Genomic DNA, 22870 nt, shown 5'->3' on the forward strand with positions numbered 1-22870 from the left:
ATGTGGCTTTGGTGTTGCTTTTATTTCCTTTTTTTAGTGTGGTATTTTATCCTTTTTAGTATTTGTATACTTACTGTTTTTAGCTTTAAATATTGCCTTTTAATTATATAAGCCGTCTTGGGTCCTTTTTAAGTTAGGGTAAAATATTTTAAATAAATAAATAATAAATGAAATGATCTTGATCTTGTTATGATCAGATTTGTTGGACTACCTTGAACCCAAGTTTTGGGATATAGAAAGAATAGAAATGTAATCAAATTACATGGTTCTCTTCCTAGTAAGTTTTAGAAGGAAATGTTGAAGGCACATTGCTGAATAAGATCTGACAGTTTAATCTGTCCCTATTCTTTAATATCTACATGGAATCACTGGCAATGCTATTAGTATGCATGTGATTCTCATCTGTTTCTCTTTTTCCCCCACATAGCAATGTTTCTGGATAGCGACAATTTACCCGGAATGGATTATTGTCGCTATGCGGGGCAGCACTGTAGTTCAGAAACCTCCACTTAGCTGAGACCATATCTGACTCTTAGTTGCTAAACACCCTTTTCCCCAAACATTTGGTATACAAGTGTACACATTGGCCCAAATCCTGTTGCTTAGAATAGCATACTGCACTAAAGAAAGCCCATTGAATCAATGGGGATTTGATAAGTCAATTCCCCAAGAAGTTGCATTGCTTCAGACTGGCTACAGTAGCTGCACCTTATTAGGCTAAAGTCACAATTAGAGTAGGCCCCTTTGAACCAATGGAATCCATGGAGATATTCGCTGATCAAATCCCATTGAGCCTACTCTAGAGCCATTTGTTATGCTGAGCAACAGGACTGTGACCATAAGCTTACCAGAAAGTAAACTCCAATGACTTCAGCAGGGTTTCCTTCAAGGCGGGTGGATCCAGGGGTGTAGCTTGAAGGCTGTAAGTTGCTACAGAGCGAAACAAGAGTTAGCCAGTGATGTTCAACGGGGCAGAGAAGGAAACGAGCTCTTTTGTGTGTATCTTAATTTGCATGTACTGTATATTTTCTTCTCCCTGCACCGGCAGAAAGGTTAACCTGAGTGCCCTCCCTTGCCTAAAACGCTGGGATGAAGACATTCGAGTTGACGTCCCTGAAATTGCACGCAGGCGAGGCGCGCAGGAAACTTCAAGGAGCCCCCGTTGTGCTCGATGGGGGGGCGCGCGCCTGCCCTCGAGCCGTCCTCCTCCCGCCTCGCCCGACAGCATTCCGCCACGCGATCCCCAGGAAAGGGGCGGGACCCTCTGCCAACTGGGCCGCCGCCGCAGCCGGAAACGGGGAAGGTCGGCTCCTTAAGCGCGGCGAACAGCGGCGGCGCCGGCGGTGGCGGTTCCGTCTCAGGTCGGTGCTTAACATTAGTTCCGCGGAGTCGTTCTGTGCGGGGTTGGAACAAAGGCTGTGGATTAAGGCTCGCCTCGAAAGATGACTTGGGAGAGGGAGGGCAAGAGGAGCAGCAGGAGGAGCTCAAGGAAGGAGAGAGACAAAAAGCACTGGAGAACAAACAGCGAGGAGGCTGTTTCCAGAGCGGGAAGGGACAGTCGTGGGATTGCTCCGGAAAACTTAAAAAAGACCACCTCTCGGTTCGGAAAATGAAATTAAAGTCCACCAAGCAGCCGCTTGAAAATCGTAGGTCTCGAGGCTAGATCGAGTCGAAAGCACGTACTGTAATAAGAACAGCAACTCGAGCACCCAGTGCCTCTGTGCATGGGCAGAATGCCCAGCGAAGGGTCCAGCAGCAAGTTAGCAAAATGTCTAGATGGTGCACAATTAGCTCAGGAGCGCGCGGCACATGCTGATCAGAAGCCAAGTTCCGTTGAGCTCATTGGGACTCACTCTCTGGTGGGCATGTTTCGTGATTGCTGCGTAATTAAGAGTTTGAGATTAGGTGAACAAAACTCCCATCTGCAAGTGCTCGGATTCCAAAGGTTCTGCTGAATGAAGAAGTGTGTTGGGTACAGCCCTGGGTTTAGGAACGTAGGAAGCCAACTTAGTCAAAGCGTGGGTCTCCCAGTAGCAGCGGCTCTCCGGGGTTTTAAGGCACGGTTCCTTCTTTGTCCCACCTGTAGATCTCTGAGATGCGATCGCGGTCTCCTTCCAAGTACAAACCAGGCTTGACCCTATTGAAATAGGATGAAATTAGTGTGATCAAAGTCTTATAGTGGATGCCTAGTAGAGCTAGGATTGCAACTGTGTATTGGGAAGAATGGATCGCCCGACGGTTACGAAAAGATTTAATGTGGCTCTTGAGCATGTGCAGATTTTAATACTTTTAATGTGGAAGTGTCTAAAACAGTAGTCTCAAACCTTGGGTCCCCAGGTTTGATTGGACTACAGCTTCCAGAAATCCTGACCAGCACAGCTAGTGGTAAATGACCACAAAAGCCTCTTTTCTGTCTACTTTGTGTGGCAGTGCAGAAAGCATTTGTAAACATGTCCACACAAAGGCAAAAAGTCTGTTGCAAAATTCTGCATGCATAAGAGGAGTCACAAAAGTTAACATGCATCTGGACATACGACAATAGCACACAAGAAACCACTGGGAGAATTATATACACAGGTTATTTATTTATTTATTTATTTATTTATTTATTTATTTATTTATTTATTTATTTATTTATTTGACTTTTATACCACCCATCTGGCTGCCAGGGCCACTCTGGGCAGTTTATAACTAAAAAAACATAAACAATAATATGAGATGGTAAACACAATAACAATCAAAATGAAACATCAAACTTTAACAACATAAGTAAAAACTAAAAAAAAATTAGGAAAGTTTAAAGGGAACAATGGTGGGACGGATGATATAAAACGCTGAAATGACCACTGCCTTAGGATGTTGAATACTCCGGGAAAGTATTACACAATTTCTGATTATTCTGTTTGATTCAAATAGGATTTTTGCCTTTAAGAGGCACAGGAAAGCAAATTACATCTGTTTTTAAAATAATAAATGGTATCAGTTATACTTAGACACTGTTACTGTCCTGGATCTAAGGCCATGTTCTGAAATGAGGCAAATTTTATTGCAGCTTGGCAGAAAATGAATGGGCATCAATTAGAGGGGGATACAACTCTTTGAATGCCTCAGCCAGAATAGCCAGGCTCTGAAAGCCAGTTTGGGTGGTTCAAAACAGAAAATAAGACAAGAATTGACATAAACAAATGAAAATATAGTAACATAAAAATAAATATACTAAAGATGATAAATCATTTATAAACATTATGAACTTAAAAATAACTCAGAAACAACAATTAATAAAAACAGTCAAGGTGGTGTAATCACTCGCTTAAGAGTTTGTAGATGCTCTTTGTTCTGTTGATGGTATACTCTCAAAGACCAGTGTTTTTAATGATCTTTTAAAATGGCCAGGGAAGCGGGCCAAGGAAGAGGCCAGACTTTTCCACAGGTTTAAGCCTCTCTCCTACACCTAGGTGTCTGTCAGGTAGAACTCCCAGAATGAAGAATTATGGGATTTGTAATCAAAAAGTCTGAAAATATCTTTACTCTGTGGGAATTCTGAGAAGCAGATAAGATTCATAATAACAGAAGAAGACTGAATATGAATCATGGCCACAACCCTATACATCAGGGGTGGCCAATCTGTGGTCCAAGAGCCTTGTTTCATGACGATTGCCCTGATTTCCTCAGCTGTCTTTTAAAAAAATCCATTTAGACTTCTGGCAATAGAGAAGGGGAGGGGGAAAAAGGCTAGAGGAGAGAAAGAGTAAGTGGGTGACACTACTTTCTTTTGGTTCTTGCCCCACCTACTGGTCGGTTGTGGTCCTGCCCATTGCTGGCTTGACTTATTTCACCCACTGCATGCAAAGAAATGTGGCCCTCAACAGCAAAATGGTTCCTTATCCCTGTTATATGCACTTTACTACTATGTTTTCCCAAAAATAAGACATATCTTATTATGTCATGAAAATTAATATAAGATTATATAAATAATCTTTCAGTTAAAGTTTTATTTTTTTTTTCATGTACTACAATCTACATTTATTCAAATATAGTCATGTTACCTTCAGGTTGCTGAACAATGCTGCACAATGGTGGAGGGCAAGGTTTCACTTAACTGGGGCTTATTTTGGGGTAGGTGTTATGAGCATCCTGAAAAATCATACTAGGACTTATTTTCAGGTTAGGTCTTATTTTCAGGGAAACAGGGTAGGAGTATGCCCTGCTGAACTCAGTGAGATTTATTTCTGAACATACATACAGGATTGCATTATAAATGTTTCCTTTGCAAAAAAAAAGAAAAAAAAAAGAATGGCAGTTGTATGGATATACAACATTTTGTTGTTGTTGTTTAGTTGTTAAGTTGTGTTTGACTCTTTGTGACCCCATGGGCCAGAGCACGCCAGGCCCTCCTGTCTTCCACTGCATCCCGGAGTTTGGTCAAAGTCATGTTGGTAGCTTCGATGACATCTAATGGGGTTTAGGTGTGCTCAACTGTTGCCATTCAGCCATATTGTTGAATGATACACTTCAGTATGATTTTGGAAATTCTTAGTACTTCCAACCCAGAAATTGCTAGGAAGGTCACCATGAGTTGGAATTGACTTGATGGTATATATGATAATTCCACCGTAGACAATTAGCTCATGCGATTAATTTGACCTGTGGAACCTCCAGAGCCCTCTCTGTCTCCTAAAATTCCTTTCCTGCACCAGCTAAGAAGTTCATTTTCATTATGTCAGATCACTAGAGATGGAGACAGTCAAATACCATCCCAGTTGGACCTAATAAGGGTCTGGCTCCCCAGGAGTGGACTGTCCACTCACGCGTCCCGGTGCCATGAAATTCCCGTCCTTCCAACCAACGGTGCTGGGAGCTGCATTGTTTCATTGCTTGGCTGGCCACTCAGCACCCATGCGGGGAGACTCATCTTCCTACCCCCTGCCTGGAGTGGCCAGCTGAGCAGGGAGACAGCAGAGCTCCTGGCACCATTGGCGGAAAGAGCGGGACCTTTGTGGTGCTGGGATGAGTGAGGTCTGGTTCCGGGGCTGGATCTTCATTAGGTCCAGCTGGGATGGGGATATCCATATTAGTTTATGAATACAAATGTCCCCATCTCTACACATCACTGATAGGCATTAATTCTAGATCAGAACTGCTGGAAGCAGAGGCACGGAGCACATGTCTTTCCTTCCCACTTCCATAGATTGAAAATGTTTTGGAAGAACAAGGCGGTATTCCCTTCCAATGTGCCCCATGTTTTCACTGAGAGCCCAGTGATATTTGGGGGCATGCATGACCTCATCCACTCCATGGAGGGCTACCAGGTACTAGCGGCTAAATAGTTGCCTCCCCCCGACCTACGTTCTTTTCTTTGAGGTGCGCCACTTCCCAGGCTTCAGTGCCCTTTATATGTTTGTGTCATTCTTCGGTCCTTGTTCAGGAATGTGATCAAATACAGGGGGAGCTTGATATGTTTGATAACCAGTAGCCTGTAAATAAGCAGCAGGTGAACTACTTGGGCCTTGGGTGCAAAAGGTGCTTGACAGAACAACTAAATCCAGTTTTCTTTCCAAAATGGTTCAGTGCAACATAACTGCAACTCTGTTCTCTTCCTTCTCCACTCCTTAAATGTCTGAGAGCACCTTCCTTTAGTAAATGAATCCACTTTCTTAGCCGTACAAACCTACTTCTGACTTAAGACCTTCAGAGGAGCCTCTTTTGTTTTCTTTGCCTGGAGAAGCTCATTGTACAGGAAGCTCATTAGGCACAGGAATGCATTGTACACATAAATATATGGCTGAAAACCCTGCTGCTTAGCGCAGTAAGCCACACTAGAGTAGGCCCATTGAATCGGGAGATTTGATGAGGCGACTCCATTGTAAGTTGCACTGATTTAAATAGTCCTACTTTAGTTGTAATTTACTCTGCTAAAGTAAGTTGCAACTACTTGAATCTATTGAACTTTACATTGGAGTTGATCGACTCCCGTTGATTTAATGGGCCTTGTTGTTGTTTAGTCGTGTCCGACTCTTCATGACCCCATGGACCAGAGCACGCCAGGCCCTCCTGTCTTCCACTGCCTCCCGGAGTTGGGTCAAATTTAATGGGCCTACTTTAGTGCAATTTACTACACTAAGCAACAAGGTTTCAGTCTTTGTATACACACAATAAAAGCTGATCAAAGATGCAAAGAGTAGTACACATTAAACTCAAATACATATTTTGGAGCTAGCTCAGTGGCTTAGGTATCTGACAACAGAAGCAGCAGTTGGGAGTCCAGTTCTCCACTGTACCTCCCATGAGTAAGTAGAGCCAGCCTGTTTGGCCTTGGGCAACCTTTACAGTCCCAGGACGCCCCCAAAAGAAGGGAATAATGAACCAATTTGTATTTCCTACCTGGAAAACCCTGAAAAGGGTTATCATAAGGTAGAATTGACTTGATGGCACATGTGGAAGATGATATTTTGGAGCTATGTGGTGTATAATGGTTAAATTGCTGGACTAGGGTTTCAATCTCCACTCGAGTGAAATGCACTATGTGACCTTGGGCCCATCATATTCTCCCAGCCTGACCTACCTCACAGAATTGTTGTGAGGACAGATTGTGTGGGAGGATATCTGTGTATGGTACCATGTGTTCATGGGGAAAAAAGATGGCATGTAAGTGTAATGCAGTCAGTGAATCATACAGTAATGCCTTTAGCATTTTTCATGACAGACAGTCATGATGGAAATAACAGTTTCCTTGTTATCCTGCAGTGTATGGGAGGCTCTTTCTGAGAATGGCTTACAAATTCACATTATCTCTTTGTTTGCAGGTGTTGTTTAGCAAGATAACATCCTCTTAGTTGGTGAGGATCCTTAAGAATGTCATTACAATTAGGGACGCTGCCAAAATGGGAATTTTATCTTTACACGTTCCTTTCTTTTGGCTTCCATTTTTATTCCCTTTATGAAGTCTTCCAAACCTCTCGAGGTAAGTCTCTTTTCCAGGTTTATTCTCTTTAGGTACTGATTATTTTTTTGCTTTTGTAGTTCACAGTGTATTGACTCAAATCATATGACTTAATGGAGTACTTTTCTAACAGTCCTCAGCGGGGCATTCCACAAAGGCTTTTTGCCTGAAGTTCCTGGGTACTTTTTCTTTGTGTGAGCCAAGGGCTGGGGAGAAGGTACGCACAAGGTACAAGCTGTGAAAGCGTAATTCAAGGCTTGTGGTTCCTCTTAGTAAGAAACTAAAAGAAGCAGTATCTCAGCTTAAAAAAAAAGAAACTAAACATATGTGAAGTTGGTCTGACTAAAAGTGGTGTGAAGAGAAATGCCATGAAAATTTTCTTTTCTAATTTATATTCCTGAGAATATTTGTGTGTGTCAGGATATGTATGCTTTTAAGTATATGGGATATAGTTATACATGTATAGCTAGGATTCCACTGATTTGATTCCTTTCAGTATTGCTGTTAGTTCTATTTTATGGGGATTTACCTGTGTATAGTCTTGTTGGAAGTAATTTGAATCCGATGTTGACAACCTCCTTTCATTGTGTGGTATATAAAATATTTCAGTTCTTTGTGTAAGAAGAATCTGAGAGAACAGTGCAATGTGGTAGCAAAAAAGGCGAATGCTGTATGAACAGTAGTCTCCAAATCCTGTGAAGTATTAGTTCCCTTCCATTTGGAACTGGTTAAGCCTCATCTTGAGTACTGTGTCTAGTTTTGGACACTGTACTTTTAAGAAGGATGCTGGCAAATTGGAACGAGTTCAGAGGAAGGCAGTGAGGATGATCAGGGGATGGAAACCAAACCCTATTAGGAGAGACAGAAAGAACTGGGCAGATTTAGCCTTGAGAAAAGAATCCTGAGAGGAGGACATGATAGTACAGTGGTGCCCCGCATAGCGACGTTAATCCATTCCGGATTAATCGTCGCTATGCAAAAACATCGCTAAACGGATCGAAAAACCCCATAGGAACGCATGAAACTTAGTTTAATGCATTCCTATGGGGCCCAAACTCACAGTTCAGCGAAGTTCCTCCATAGCGCCGCCATTTTCGCGCCCTTGGTAAGCGAGGGCAGGGCGTGAAAACACTTGCGGTGGCCATTTTGGGCACTCGGCGGCCATTTAGGAACCGCCGATCAGCTGTTGTAAAAACATCGCAATGTGAAGATCGGTAAGCGAAACGCTTACTGATCATCGCAATGTGAGTTTTTGCCCATCTAAACGTCGCAATGCGATTGCTTTTGCGATCGCAAAAGTGATATCGCTATGCGGATTCATCGTTAAATGGTGCGCTCCTTAAGCGAGGCACCACTGTACTTTTCAAATACGTACTTGAAAGATAGTCATACAGAGGAAGGGCAGGATCTCATTCATTCAAGAATACAGGACATGTAACAATGGGCTCAAGTTATAGAAAGCCTGATTTCAGTTAAATATCAGGAAAAACCTCCTAACTATTAGAGCAGTTACGACAGTAGAACCAGTTTCCTTGGGACCTGATGATCGCTCCAATGCTGGCAGTATTCAAGAGATAAACAACCATCTATCAGATATACTTTGATTTGGGTTCCTGCATTAGTAGGGATTTGGATTTGTCGGCCAGTTAAGTGATACTTGATGGCCTTTTAGGGCCCTTCCAACTCCATTATTCTCTGATTGTATGATTCTAATTTATGGTAGTTCAGTTCCAAAAATTAGGCTGCTTATGTAACTTCGTAACAGAATTTCAGCCATTTTCTGCTCCCCTACTAAAAATCCCTATTTGCAACAGACTCAACTAGCTGTAATTCCCTTGTGAACCACCACTCACTGAAATTTTTGTCATAGTCCCCATCTACCAATCTTCACCCCACCCATCCATCTTGTACTTTCTCTCCTACTGTTATATATGTCTTGTTGACGTTTCTCAGATTTTCAGGTGTGTGTCAGGTGTTTCTCTGTATCCAACTCTCTGAACCTGTCCTTCATTTTGGGACTCAGTACGGGTGGGTGTTCAGAGAAATTTTAATCTGAACTCTTGAAGAGAAGGAGGAAAAGAGAAACCGTGTCATAGCGGTTGTCTTTCTTATTGTATGGAGAATAATAGTTAGAAGAGAGTCTCTTCCTTGTGAAGACTTTCCATGCTATTTGGAACTGTGATTTTGAGAGTCCCAGTGCGAGGATGACAGCAGTTGTTGTCCCCTCACATATTCAATCAATCCTTTTATGATTGACTGAATTCAGTTAATGTTGATCTACAAACTTTATAGACAAATTACAGTGCCCTATTGGATGGCTGTTCTCTCTCTCTTTTCTTTTTAGAGACTTCTTCAATTGTTGGAAACAATTATTAATAAAATATTTTTTTACTTTATTTGCAATAAAATATTTTGGCATGAACTTCAGTATCTCTTAGGGAAATGTTTCTCACTGTTAGCTATCCTCTTTGCATGGAATAGGTGTGTACGTCTCAGGGATGGCTTGTCCCTGGAGGGTGGACATCTCACTCTAAAATTTTGATGGAAACACTCCATTGCTCAAATTCACAGTACACATGTTCTTTCCACCTACATTTGTACAGTGATGTGAGATGTGAAATGTACACACGATCAATTTTCTTCTTTGTTGAGTTTTCCCAGCTAGAATTGCATCACTGAAATCAAATCTCCTTGGGCTAATTTTGGCTTTTCCCTATATATAAATGGGATATGTTATCTTCATTTACTGTAGCACACTATTACTTGAGAGTCATCACTTACCAGTCTGCTTTAATGCCTGGTTGGGATAAATTGCCATGTTTTATTTTTTCCACAAGGGGGAGATAGTAAAACAGTTTTTAAAAATGTTGGGGACGCGACCAATTTATTATAACAGGTAATGATTGGGTGATTAAACACAACACCTTAAAAGCTCACTTTTTTTGTCCTAGAGTTACTAAGGCTATATTCTATTATTATGTACTGAAAAGGAAAATAAAATAAAGGACCACAAAGAATGTACTCTACACTCTTCTGTTTAAATATTCAGATGTATAAAACTCAGACATGAAAATCAAGGACAAATGTTGCTTAATGACTTAGAAAGGACTGCATTCAAAATTAGAGTTTTGAGTGCTTTTTTGCAGGTTTTGCTGTCATGGAAACACCCCCCCCGCCCAAACCCACAGCAGTATACAGAAACTGAAAAGAAAATAAGGCTTATCCAAGGAATCCCTTATTGTTAAGTAAGGTTTAATTTAGAATTTCTTTTAATCCTTGATTTTTAATATTTAAAACTGCAAAAATGTATCTAGTGTCAAAGAGATTCCTTTGTTGCTGCCATCTTGAAAATTATGTGGATAGACTGTCCAGTTATCACTGCCACTGCACTCTGTAACAGTTCATAATGTTGTTTTAATACTTACAAGAACTGCGGAACAGGCAGAGGATTTGAGAATATGTATAGTGTAAGTCATAGGTGGGAGAAAATGTAGTCCACCAGTACGTGACAAATCTGGCAAAAAGAGGGTTAATTTCAGTTGCTCTGTTAAAGTATGTACAGTACTTGGTACTAGAAAGGAGGAGGGAGAAATGGCCCTCTAATTAAGAAAACTGTCCACATCTGGTTGGTATGTTATCTGTCCAAGTCAAAGGTTGAATAAATCTTTTCCTATAGTACTGTAATTGCAACAACCTGTGTCAACCAGACCCGAGGGTGGGAAGAGAGTGGATGAGAACAAAGTTACTTTGAAAAAAGTTACTCCCTTCCGGAAGGTTCCAAGCAACTGGGAATTTGATAAAGAGCATCGGGAGGTCTGGAAGTGGGTGAGGGGCATAAATGTAGATCAGACAGCGGAGCTCACAAAATCTTACCACGCTTTTTCTTCACTTTGCTTAATCTCTGAATAATGTAGTGCCTGCCAGGTATTCTGCTATACTCTGCACATGTACTGGAACTATGCTATAGCTTCAAATATTAGAGTGGGTTAGGTAGTTTCATTATTTTATGGGGGAATTATTCTGAAATTGCTTAGTATTAGTAGCTTCTGAACAGCTTTTAAAGCCTTGGGTTTTGTTATGGATCTGTTATGCATCTTTTTGATTCTTTTGGAAACTTTGAATTTTCTTTTGAATCTTTCCATCTGTTCGCAACATCTTTAATAAAATATTAACATTTTTTGCATTGTGTGGTCACGATGGAAAGAAGGCGGTTGGCGTACTAAGTAAAGTGCCTTGAACTTGGGATTTTGAATATTTTGTGGGTGTTTGGCATTCCTGCCTTACAGTGTTTGTGGACCCGAGCAAGTAACCCTTGTGATTTATGGTTATTCCTTGGAGCACTAAAGGAACAACCAGCTCAGAAGTGTGTGTGTGTGTGTGGGGGGGGTGTCACACTTTTTCCTAACCTGCAGTGCACTTTGCCTTCCTGGTTAGTACCCTCAGGAAGAACCAGGGTAGTGGGGCTGAATGGTCAGTGGATCCTCTCTGTGGTGGCCAGTATCTCGATACCCTGCTCTCTCTGTACTGCCACATCTCAGATTAATTTTTTTAACAGTTTGAAAGCCCTATTGCAGTGGTTCTTAACGTGGGCGATAATGCCCCCCAGGGGGCGATTTCATTTTTCAGGGGGGCAGTAGAACGAAAAGGGGCGGTGTGGGGGCGCTGGAGCAGAAGGGGGGCGGTAGGGGGGCGCTGGAGCAAGCCAAACCTGTTAAGATGGCTGCAGCCTTTTTACAGTGTGCATGAATTATATTTTCCTCCAATCTTAATTTAGTTTCAGAGTTTTTGTCTTGAAATTTTTAGTTCCTGCATTGCGGTTTGTTTTTATGCCCTTTTTATACTGTATTTCTTTTTGTGTCTTAAAATTCGCTTGCAACTAAACCATTAAATGTTACTTTTGGGGGGCTTTTCATTTTCTTGGAATTGAATTTTGTTTTCAGGGGTCACTGGATTTAAGTGTCTTAAATAAATAAATAAATAAATAAATAAATAAATAAATAACATCACCATGGGGGGGTGATGATAACTTCCTCAATGGCTCAAGGGGGCGTTTCTTTCAAAAAGGTTAAGAACCACTGCCCTATTGCTCCCCCTGGGGGAAGTGAGGGCAATTTTGCTGTGTTTTGAGGGTCCTCCAGCCACCTCTGGACCTCCTGAACCCTCAGTATATTACAAGCCTTCACAACTCTGAGACAGAACAGGAAATTCTCATTTCTTTTGAACTAATGATTTCACAGAACTCATTATTATTTTAATTAGCCACTCATGTTTCTTTGATAGTGGAATCTTGATGCTTGCTAAACATGGACACAGGAAACATAGGGATCATGAATGTCTTTCACTGTGGAAATGATTTCTGATGTTCGTACTTCAAAATATTGAAGATACCACCATTCCATCATTATATTTTTTTGCTGAGGCTCCATCTTTTTCAGTCTAGCCATTCAGTATATTCTGCCAGGTACATCTGATGGACCATATCCAAGGTGTTAGTTCAGTCTATGCTGAGAAGTTATTAAATTGCCATTTTCTTCTTCAAATGTACATTTGCTGGCAACGTTGAAGCCACATTTTTTTACAAAATAAATGAGCACATTTTATTAAAAATATTTTACTTCATAAATGCAAGAATAGTTCAAAATTCAGGCTGAGGTGGACAGATTTGATTGTCAGATAATAACAACAACAGTATGCCATCAAGTTGATGACTTTGTTCTTCTGGCAGGCCTTCCCCCCTCCCATTATATAGCTTCTTTATTCCATCTTGGATCCTGTTTTCTTTATTGATCTTTCTGTTCTTATGAGCAAAGTTATTTTAATGCTGTTTTTATCTTTATATTCTGTAAGTTGCCCAGAGTAGATTCCCTAATCTAGACAGGTGGGGTAAAAATGGAATGAATGAATGAATGAATGAATGAATGAATGAATGAATGAATGAATGAATGAATGAATGAATAAATAAATAAGTTGGTTTCAAGCTGACGGTCATCTAGGTATATAGTAGTCAAATTTGGTTTACCAGTCCCTCTTTCTAGCTTTGCTCTGGGGCTGTGCAGTTTTCCCAAAGATGCACAAGCGGCAGGACAAGTAACTCCACCAACTGAAATATGCTCTGGCTGATCTTGGCAGCGTAGTGGAGCATTGAAGTCCAAGCCCCTTGGCAGCCCACCAATCTATACCAGCTTGGTGAAACCATATTGTGCCACCAGAAACAAATGCAGAGAGGCACAGAAAATGTATTTGCAGTTTGTCACAGATAGACATGGCTGGTCCTGTCATTGTGTAGAGTAGGATGGCCACCTCAGGTGGTAAAAGCTGCGAGGTGATAGCGAGACCCTGAATGTAAGAGGCATGTGTCAGGTGGCATGCTCTGTACTCCATAACCTGTTTTATTCCTTCCTGTGCAGTGGAGGATGTTGTCCCATCACCGGTGCTATGAAAACAGAGAGTGAAAGGGACCTAATTTTGTTCTTGAGCTGGTCCTACTAACACCTTTCTATATAGAAAATGAATACCATAACTATTACCGTAGTTTTTGCTCCATAAGACGCACCTCTCCATAAGACGCACCAAATTTTTAGGAGAAGAAAACAGGAAAATAATAATCTGTTTTCTTCTCCTAAAAATTTGGTGAGCCTTATGGAGAGGTCCGTCTTATGGGACACACCCTAGGACCCTTTGGAGGCTCACCCTGCCCCCCGGGGGCCAGAGGGGGCGAAATCGCCACCTTCAGGGACTCTTCTGAAGCTTCCCAAGCCTCAAAAGAGTCCTAGAAGGTGGCAGTTTTGCCCCCTCTGGCCCTGCAGGGGGGGCAGGGTGAGCCTTGCAAGGGTCCTGGAAGGCTCACTCGGACCCTTGCGAAGCTCCCCCCACGGGGCCAGCGGGGGTGAAATTGCCAGCTTCCAGGACCTTTTCTGAGCCTTTCAAGCCTCAGAAAAGGTCCTAGAAGCTGGCGATTTCACCCCCGCTGGCCCCGTGGTGGGTGGGTGGTGCCTTGCAAGGGTCCTGGAAGGCTCACTCGGACCCTTGCGAAATTGCCAGCTTCGCTCCATAAGATGCAGAGACTCCCCCCCTTTTTTGGGGGGGAAAAGTGCATCTTATGGAGCAAAAAATACGGTATTTCAAAGGAGAAGGTATCGGGTTGCAGATAAGCATAGTTACTTAAGTGGTACAAGTCACCCTCTTTTCTGTTTATTTATTTAATTTAATTTAATTCAATTCAGTTTTTATTCAGCCCATGTTGTAGCCAGGCCGCTCCTCTGGGCAACCTGCATTAAAAGTACGGCATATGCAACATAAATCAAGAATCAATAACAAACAACCAAGACATTAAACAAAAAAGTAGACAACCCAAATTTAAATTTAAACTGTAATAAGGTACACAATGATGACAGACTGACAATCAGCCATAAAAACACAGGTCATCACAAATCAGAGAGAGTAAAACAATGAATAAATAAATAAATAAAATTGGTAGGAGTATAAATATATTTAAAATATTTTACCTTGCTTTCTTTCCTTAAGGAGAATCCAAGACATCATTAAAATACAATATTTAAGAACTAAAAGCAGTCAGTATACAAATATTTAAAAGGATCAAACAAATATCACATTAAAAATGAAACAAAATCAACACCAAAACACATTCAAAGCAACAAGATCCAACAATCCATTGCAAAACTCCTCTCAGACAGCCAGTTATTAAGGACAAACCTGCCTGAAGAGAAAGATCTTTGTATTCTCGAAGGCTTTCACAGCTGGGATCTGATGGTTGTTGTAGGTTTTTCGGGCTGTCTGGCCATGTTCCTGAGGTTTTTCTTCCTAATGTTTTGCCAGTCTCTGTGGCTGGCATCTTCAGAGGACAGGAGTCAGAACTCTGTCTGTGCTTTGGAGCAGTTTTGTGGGATAGTTGAGTATTTATAGCTGCGGGATCAGCTTTTGTCTTTTTCAAGAAATTGGATGATTATGGTGATCAGTGTGTGTTTTGCTGTGGGTGTATTGTTGTGATAAGGGGTAGAGATGATCTGTCACTGTGATTGATGATGGGTGTCGTTAATTTTCTGTGCAGTAATCACCGGTCCTTGTGGCTGGGTAGAGTTCATTGACCTTTTGCAGGTTGTGTTTTTCAGTGCTGGGAGCCAGGCTTTGTTGAGTTTTAGACTTTCTTCTTTTTTGTTGAAGCTGTGCTGGTGTTTGTGAATTTCAATGGCTTCCCTGTGCAGTCTAACATAATGATTGCTGGACTTGTCCAGTACGTCTGTGTTTTGAAATAGAATTTCATGTCCAGCTTGTTTCAGGGCATGTTCAGCTACTACTGATTTTTCCGGTTGTTTTAGTCTGCAGTGTCTCTCATATTCTTTGATTCTGTTGTGGATGCTGCGTTTTGTGGTTCCAATATACACCTGTCCACAACTGCAAGGTATCCAGTATACTCCTGCAGTGGTGAGGGGGTCCCTTTTGTCCTTTGCTGACCGTAATATTTGTTGTATTTTTGTGGTGAGCCTGAATACTGTTTGTAAGTTGTGTTTTTTCAAAAGTTTCCCATGTGGTCCATGACCCCTTTGATTTATGGCAGAAATACTTATTTTGTGGGTGGCTGTTTTTCGTCTTCAGTTTGGTGTTGTTTTCTTGGTTTGATGGCTCTTGTGATTTCATTCTTGGAATAGCCATTTGCCTGTAGGGCCCAATTCAGATGGTTGAGTTCGGTGCTCAGAAACTGAGCTTCACAGTTCCAATTTGCATGGTCTACCAGTGTTTTGATTATGGTTGGAGTTTTTGTCTAGGTACCTGTCTGTGTGGGTGGGTTTTCTGTAGACCTTGTGTCACAGTAGGAGGTCAGTTTTCTGTATGACCATGACATCTAAGAAAGGGAGTTGGCCCTCTGTTTCTTTTTCCACGGTGAATTGTATATTTGGGTGGATGCTGATGGTTTAGAAATTTTTCCAGTTTTTTTTCTCCTTGGTTTCATATTACGAAGGTGTCATCCACGTATGGGAACCAGACTATGAGTGCGAAGGGTGCTGAAGCCAGGGCCTGTCTTTGTCCTGTGGGAGGGAGTTCCAGAGTTTGGGAGGTGTGACAGTAAATCCAATAGGCACTAAACATACAGTTAAGTGATACTTTTTTTTGCTTTTATTTGACATGTGAGCAGGGCATGCTAGGCCTTCTGTCTTATTGCTCCTTCCAGGAGAAAAGCAATAAGATTGTAGAAGACAGATTTTCTTCTTTCCATGAGGTAGGCATCATGTGAAAGCAAGAACCTCCAAAAACCAGTGTTCCTTCTTGCATGGAGAGCTTATACATGAGCAGGAATCCCACGTATCAACCCCTCACTTTCCTAATGTAAAAAGCAACCATGGAGTTGGGGGGAAACTTGGTGCATCTCTGCTTGCAGGATTGGTAAAAGAAAGGTAGGTAATGAATAGGACTGTTATGCAGTAGCTACCTTTGCTTTTATTTACATCTTTGCATTTTTAGTCACCTTTGAATTAGTTCTTATTTTATATGTATAAAGCTGGTTCTGGATAATGAAGCAGCCAACCCCAAACAAAATCCACACAAAAAAGAATGAAATAATTAGAAATACATGATTGTTTGTACTGCAGTCTCTTCCAGTCCATAATAGATGGTGATGCTGTCCAGGTTATGATCTCTTCTCTCAGAAGTAAGCTTTCCTTCCATTTCAGGGCATAAATCAAAGTGCTGGCATTAACCTTCAAATGGCCTGCCACCATGTAATCTGTAAGGATTATCTCTGCTGAAAACTGTTGAGCCTCTTGTGACTTCCTTCCTGTGTTTCCTTCAACCTGTTTTCAGTTCAAAGCGGAAAATGATTCCTAGCCATTTTCAATTTTGAAAAGTAGATCTCTTGAGATTCAAATAGGACCCTGTGGAAAAATTTGTTCTCTTTGTCCCTATGGGTCTAGGTGGCTTAAAAAAATTTTTTTAAGGGGGGCAGACGGGTGGGCACAAATGCAGGAATTGATTTTCAAAGCTAATCCTCTCCCTCTCTCTCCCTCTCTAATTCCCACACTTCTGCATGTTGTCACTTCTGTTTTAGTGTTGACTATGAGTTGTTTAAACATTTTACATTGAATTATGGGCTAGATGAAGGATAAAAGGTAAAACAAATACCACACTTTCTATATTCAACTATATGGGTGGAATACAAAAGTATTCTTTAATGCTCTAAGGTAGTCTAAGGACAACGCCTTACATACCATAAATAATCTCCAAAGCAAATCATTGACATTCAGTGTCTGTTGAACCAAATATCTCTAATCCTACATTTTTAATTGCTTTATCTGAGGTCAGTAGTTTTGGATCTGCTCATCCTTTTTTTTCAGAGAAGATCATAGAATCATAAAATAACAAAGTTTGAAGGGGCCTTCAAGGCCATTGAATCCAACCCCTTGCTCAATTCCAGAATCCAAATCAAAATATATCTGACAGATGGTTGTCTAATTTTCTCATGAAAGTCTCTGGTATTGGAGTACTTGTCACCTCCTGAGAAAATTGGTTCCATTATCATACTGCTCTAGATTTTTCCTGATGAAGAGCCTCATAGCGCAGTGGTTAAGCTGCAGTACTGCAGTGAAGACTTTGGTCATGAACTGAGTTTGATAGCCAGCTCAAGGTTGACTCAACCTTCCATTCTTCCAGAGTCGGTAAACTTAGTTCCCAGTTCGCTGGGGGTACAATGTATAGTCTGCATAATTAAATTACAAACTGCCAGAGAGTGCTTTAAGCACAGTGGGGTGGTATATAAACAGCATGCTTTGTTTTGTTTTGATATTCAGCCAAAATCTGACTTCCTGTAACTTGAACCTATTATTACATGTCCTGCACTCTGGGATGATCAAGAACAGACAATCTTTCAAGTATTTGAAAAGTGCTGTCATATCTCCCCTCATTCTCCCCTGCCTCTGAAGATTTATCTTGGTTGTCACAGAGTGAGAGGAAAAACTCATTCTGTTGAGAGATGAATTTCTTCAGGTAGATATTAAGAATCCCCTTAGAAAACCAAAGGTGATAAATCAAGAATTTAGCTCTTCACTCCAATAGCTTTCAGCCCCCTCTGCTCATCACAGCTAACTGCTTGAACCTCTGGGGCAATCACCTCAGTGAGACTTCAAAATGGGATTTGACAGACTTTTGTTAAGGGTAAATTGGTGGCAAGAGAGCATATCCAGTGGATTATACATGAGGGGTTTGGAAAACATTTATTTCATTTTTTCCCCTCTAGGTGACCTCATTGGCATTTGGTGCTCAATAGCTGTATGTGAGCAATATAAATGTGCATATATGTTTACTAGGGTTGTTGACCAATCATGCAAAAGTTTGTTGATCTTCCTGTTAGCTGATGAATGAAGTAGTTATTTAAATTTGGGTATATCTCAATGTAGATACCCTTACAGAAATGTGAGTTACATTATATACAATATTATAACCAAAAACCAAGTATTTATTGTTGGACGTAAGCATAATTTTTCATTGAAAATGATTTGTGATAGTGTACAATAGAATTAGAACAGTCTCAAGCAAGGTTCCCACTAAGCTGGGCGCACCTGCGCCTCTGCCTCCCTCTGCACAGCTGACCTCCCCCTCTGCGCAGTGATCGCATTAGGTTCCACCCAGCGGAACGGAAAGTTAGGAGGTACTGTCGGTCTTAAGTATACGATGGTATTAATTCTGTGCCCTAATTAAAGTGATCAGTGTTTCAAACTCTTAAACTCAAGGACAGGTGATACCTTTATTGCACGTACTTTGCAAGCCACCACCACAGAAGGGCCTCTCCCCTCCATGATCTCTGTTATTTTTACTTTCTATTATTTGTCTATGAGTGCCCTTTTCCCTTGTCTTGTTTACCTTGAAGGATTCTGGGGAAGATTGCTAATAGGTAACACTCCGCCTTTGTCTCCTTGGTGTCCCTGTTTCTTTTGTCTCCTCCTCCAGTAGACCTTTTCTTTACTATCTTTCCTTACTACTTATCCCCTACCAAACTCCTGTTAACTCTCCCTGATCTCTTGCTCCCTGAATTCTGTCTCACTTTTATTCCTCTGCCTCGCATTTTCAGGACTGACAAACAGATGTAATCTGGCACATGGAAATGTTGATGTGTTTGTTTTAATAACTTCATTTCCACATTAATCCCAAGGATTTTTTTTCTTAGAAATAAGTCTAACTAATTTTAGTACAACACCTAATGTTATTATTTAAATTGGGATTTTGGCTGGATTTTTTTTTCCTGTGACTCCCTGTAAGAAAAACATATTAAGAATGTTGTGTAGTTTAAAAGAAACAACCATTTCGTTATTTCCAACAACTAACACATAACATTAAAAGGTATGGCTGTTCATCCATCTCCATGTCTGTCTCCACCACAGCTCCAAGAATGTGAAGCCACACACCTGTAATTTTGCATTAATACAAAAAGGATTCTGGGAATATGCAGCTCAGGATTATTTTATTTTTGAAATATATTAATTAATGTTTGTAACCTCTAATACTATGTTTTGCTCCTAGGTACCATATTTCTTTATCTCTCTAAGGAGCAGATTTTTTTTGCTTCCAGGTCTCAGTTATCCATGTTGTTTATTTTATTTATTTTTTATTATTTGATATATTTTCTCCCCACCTTTCTCCTTGAAAGCACACAAGGGCACTTCCATGTCTTGCTTCCCTCTGCAGGGCTCCCAAATAGAGATGGGGGTATTAGTGTACAAATACGAATATCGGCGCACAGGTGGGGATAATGAAGGTCCTGCCCCATAGCGCTGGATTATCCACTCATGATTTCACCGCTGCCACCGGCTTCATGGAGGATTCCTATCATGCTGTTCTCCACAATAGATTAGCCACTCTCCGACCTAGCAGAGGGGCTTGTCCTCCCGCCCTCTGACAGGACTGGGTAATTGATTGCGGACAACGGCGCAATAGGAAGATCTGATGAGCTCGTGTCAGTGGCAAAATCATGAGTGGACAGTACAGCCCCATGGAGCCCAGACTCTTGTTATTTCCACCTGTGTGGGGATATTTATATACAATACAAATACCCCCATCTCTACTCCCAAATGCTTCAAGAAGCTAAAGACATGGCAGGGGCTGGAAAAGGTCTTTTTTTGGTTAAGTGAGGGAAGTGAGCAATGAGAACCAGGTGAGAGAGAAAGAAAATCCAATTAGAAAGAAAGATAGCGGGTGTGGGTGAGAGAGAAGAGGAAGGACTGAGAGTAAGAGAAAGGATACCAGGGTGAGGAGGGAACTAAAAGCTTCTAACACTTTGAAGCTTGGGTCTTCTGCTACTCTCTTGTTAAAGAGAATATTATTTCTTGCAGAACATGAAGAGGAACTTGATAGAGAATTTGAACTGGAAACTGATTTGCTGTTTGGGGGAATTAAAAAGGTAAGGTCAGTGAGTATCGCTGGGATATTCAAGTTTGAATATGCATGGGAATTCAATGTGAAGTACCATTCACTGGCATTGTTGACTGATGTGTTAAATTATACTCTGGGTGAAGGCACAATGTTTTGGCACAAATTGTGATCCAGCTTCAATCTATCCTGTGCCAACTGGCTCATCAACTTGGCTTAGTTCGATTTGCCAGGTTATATAGTCTATGGTGGAAGAAACTAGTGCTGTCCAATTTTGCTGCTTTGCTGTGTGCAGTTTAATAGACTCAAGTGTGCAAAATGGACACAGATTTGCCTGCACACTTGTCTTTCAGAAAAGAGTATTGAACACTCACAAGAATTCAAATTATGCTATAAGGTTCTCGTAGAATTGTGTGTATTACTTTGTCTCTTACAAATTACTGTATTTGAGATACTGTGTTACATGCTACTTCATATGTATTACATGTACTGTATTACCATGTTCTCTAGACTCACTAGACTTTTTCTAAATGATCTTCAGTAGTGTTGATTCAGGGCCATTGAGTCACTTAGCAATGCACCAATTGACAATGAAGCAGGCTACATCTAGATTAAATCCTCTTTTCCTATGAAATTCACATTTAAAAGTGAAATTCTATTCTATTTCATGTACATGAACAATAAGAAACTTTCTATACATTGAAAGAAATAGAAGTTAACAATGGTTTTTGTTTTTTGGAATGTAACACTTCTGATAATTGGACCATCTGTCTTTGAACGATATGCCCAAGCCCATCCTGTTTTGTTGGCAAATATAATTTTAAAAATTATATCAGTATAGCTATTGATTGATGGATTGATTGGATTGGATTGGATTTCTATGATGCCCATCTGGCTACAAAGGCCGCTCTGGGTGGCTTACAAATTCAGCAACATCATAAACAACAATAAAAACAATCAAATGTCAGAATTAAAAACAAAAATACAACAAATAAAACAAAATAATAAAAGGGCATGGCGGAGGGGTTGAAGATATAATTGTTAAAACATCACTATATTAAGATGATCTAAAGTCTGGAAAGGCCTTTCCGAATAACCATGTTTTTAGTAGTCTCTTAAAAGTTCTTAGTGAAGGGGTCAAGCAAATTTCGGGTGGGAGACTATTCCAAAGTTGCGGAGTGACTGCTGTCACTTTCCAGTCATCAGGGTCAAAACTCTGAACCGTCCAGCCTGGGAGAATTGTACAGGATTGGCAAATCTAGTTTGAAGGAGGAGTTCTATCAGGTATTGAGGTCCCAAACCATTTAGGGCCTATAGGTTAACATCATCACCTTAAAGCTGGCATGGAAATGGACAGGTAAACAGTGCAGGGCAGCCAGAGTAGGGGAAAAATGTGTTGATATCTTTTTACCCCTCTCAGTAATCTGGTTGCCATGTTCTGGATCTGTTTCTGTAATAGCCTCATGGGCAGCCCCACATAGAGAGCATTGCAGTAGTCTAATCTCAAGACTACCAGTGCATAATAAACATATCTGTATTATAGTCACCCTCTCCTCTGTCTTTGTTCCTGATCTAAATGGAAATATTGTACTTTTCTCTGCAAGTGTAAAACCCATTAGTACACTATTAACTGATTTAATATATGTCTAGGATCCAGTGGACTTTGAATGGAGCTTTTGGATGGAATGGGGAAGACAATACATACTGTGGCTTCTCCTTGGTCATGTAGTGGTATCACAAGTATTTGCTGTTTACCTGGCGAAGGTGAGCGGCTTTCAAATCATCTCCCTGCACCTCTCCCTCCCGTAAAACCATGTAAAGGTTGAAAAAGCTCTTCCTAATAACACAAAATGTTTTAATATTTTGAGTTTGTTATATTTTTATTGTTTCGTCTCCCAGTAACTCAAAGCCATATTTGACCCTAGTAGAGATAGGATACAGATGATATAGTTTATGCCTTATTCAGGGGAAGGGACCACCCATAAATGAAGTGTAATGGAGCATGCTGCAGTCTGTTCTCACCCAATATTGCAGTTGATCACTTGTTCTGTCTTCCCCTCTCCAAAGTGCACATTGAGAGAAGTTTTCATGGAGGAGCAAGCTACAGTTGTGGTTCCTTCATGCATTGAGGGGTTCTGACCGTATGGGGGAGCCTGTTTCCTTTTACACTTGTGCTTGACACACAGGGGTTGCAGACACAACTGGTGTGGTGGCTCTTTAATCATGCAGAAGCCTTCTACATGGGCAGTGTATGAAAGGGGCTCAAGTGAGCTTCCCAGGCAGTATAGTATGGGTAAAACAGTCTGGAGAACATAAGGCTGGCTCTAAAAGTAGCTGCACCTTGTTTTTTTCCTCTGCTTTCCCCACTAGCTTGGAGTGGAAAAACGGACTGGGTGATATCAGTGGGGGAAATGGTGCTGCTTAGTAAAGTAGGCCCATTGAATAAGTTGGGAATTTGAGGAATCAACTCCTCCATATATTCCATTAATTCAAATGGACTTACTCTCATTGCAACTTAGTACAGTGGTGCCTCGCATTATGATTGCCCCGCATTACGAC

At 41.0% G+C, this 22870-nt stretch overlaps 1 protein-coding gene across 6 annotated transcripts in view; it reads left to right on the forward strand.

Annotated features, from left to right (window-relative positions):
• The first annotated feature begins 1078 nt into the window (after positions 1 to 1078).
• HHAT (hedgehog acyltransferase) overlaps positions 1079 to 22870 on the forward strand; it is a 205717-nt gene continuing 183925 nt past the window's right edge. For 2 of the 6 annotated variants that reach the window (XM_020794598.3, XM_072989893.2), the window contains exons 1-4: positions 1234 to 1361; positions 6804 to 6961; positions 20275 to 20342; positions 21962 to 22075. In XM_020794598.3, the coding sequence (XP_020650257.3) occupies positions 6853 to 6961; positions 20275 to 20342; positions 21962 to 22075 (291 nt within the window). In that variant the 5' untranslated portion in view covers positions 1234 to 1361; positions 6804 to 6852. Of the gene's footprint in view, positions 1362 to 6803; positions 6962 to 14129; positions 16351 to 20274; positions 20343 to 21961; positions 22076 to 22870 lie in introns of those variants that run through there. The other 4 variants (XM_078382932.1, XM_078382931.1, XM_020794599.3 and 1 more) reach the window with 4 other exon arrangements.

The sequence above is a fragment of the Pogona vitticeps genome, chromosome 1, assembly GCF_051106095.1.
Source record: "Pogona vitticeps strain Pit_001003342236 chromosome 1, PviZW2.1, whole genome shotgun sequence".
NCBI classification, from domain to species: Eukaryota; Metazoa; Chordata; class Lepidosauria; order Squamata; family Agamidae; genus Pogona; species Pogona vitticeps.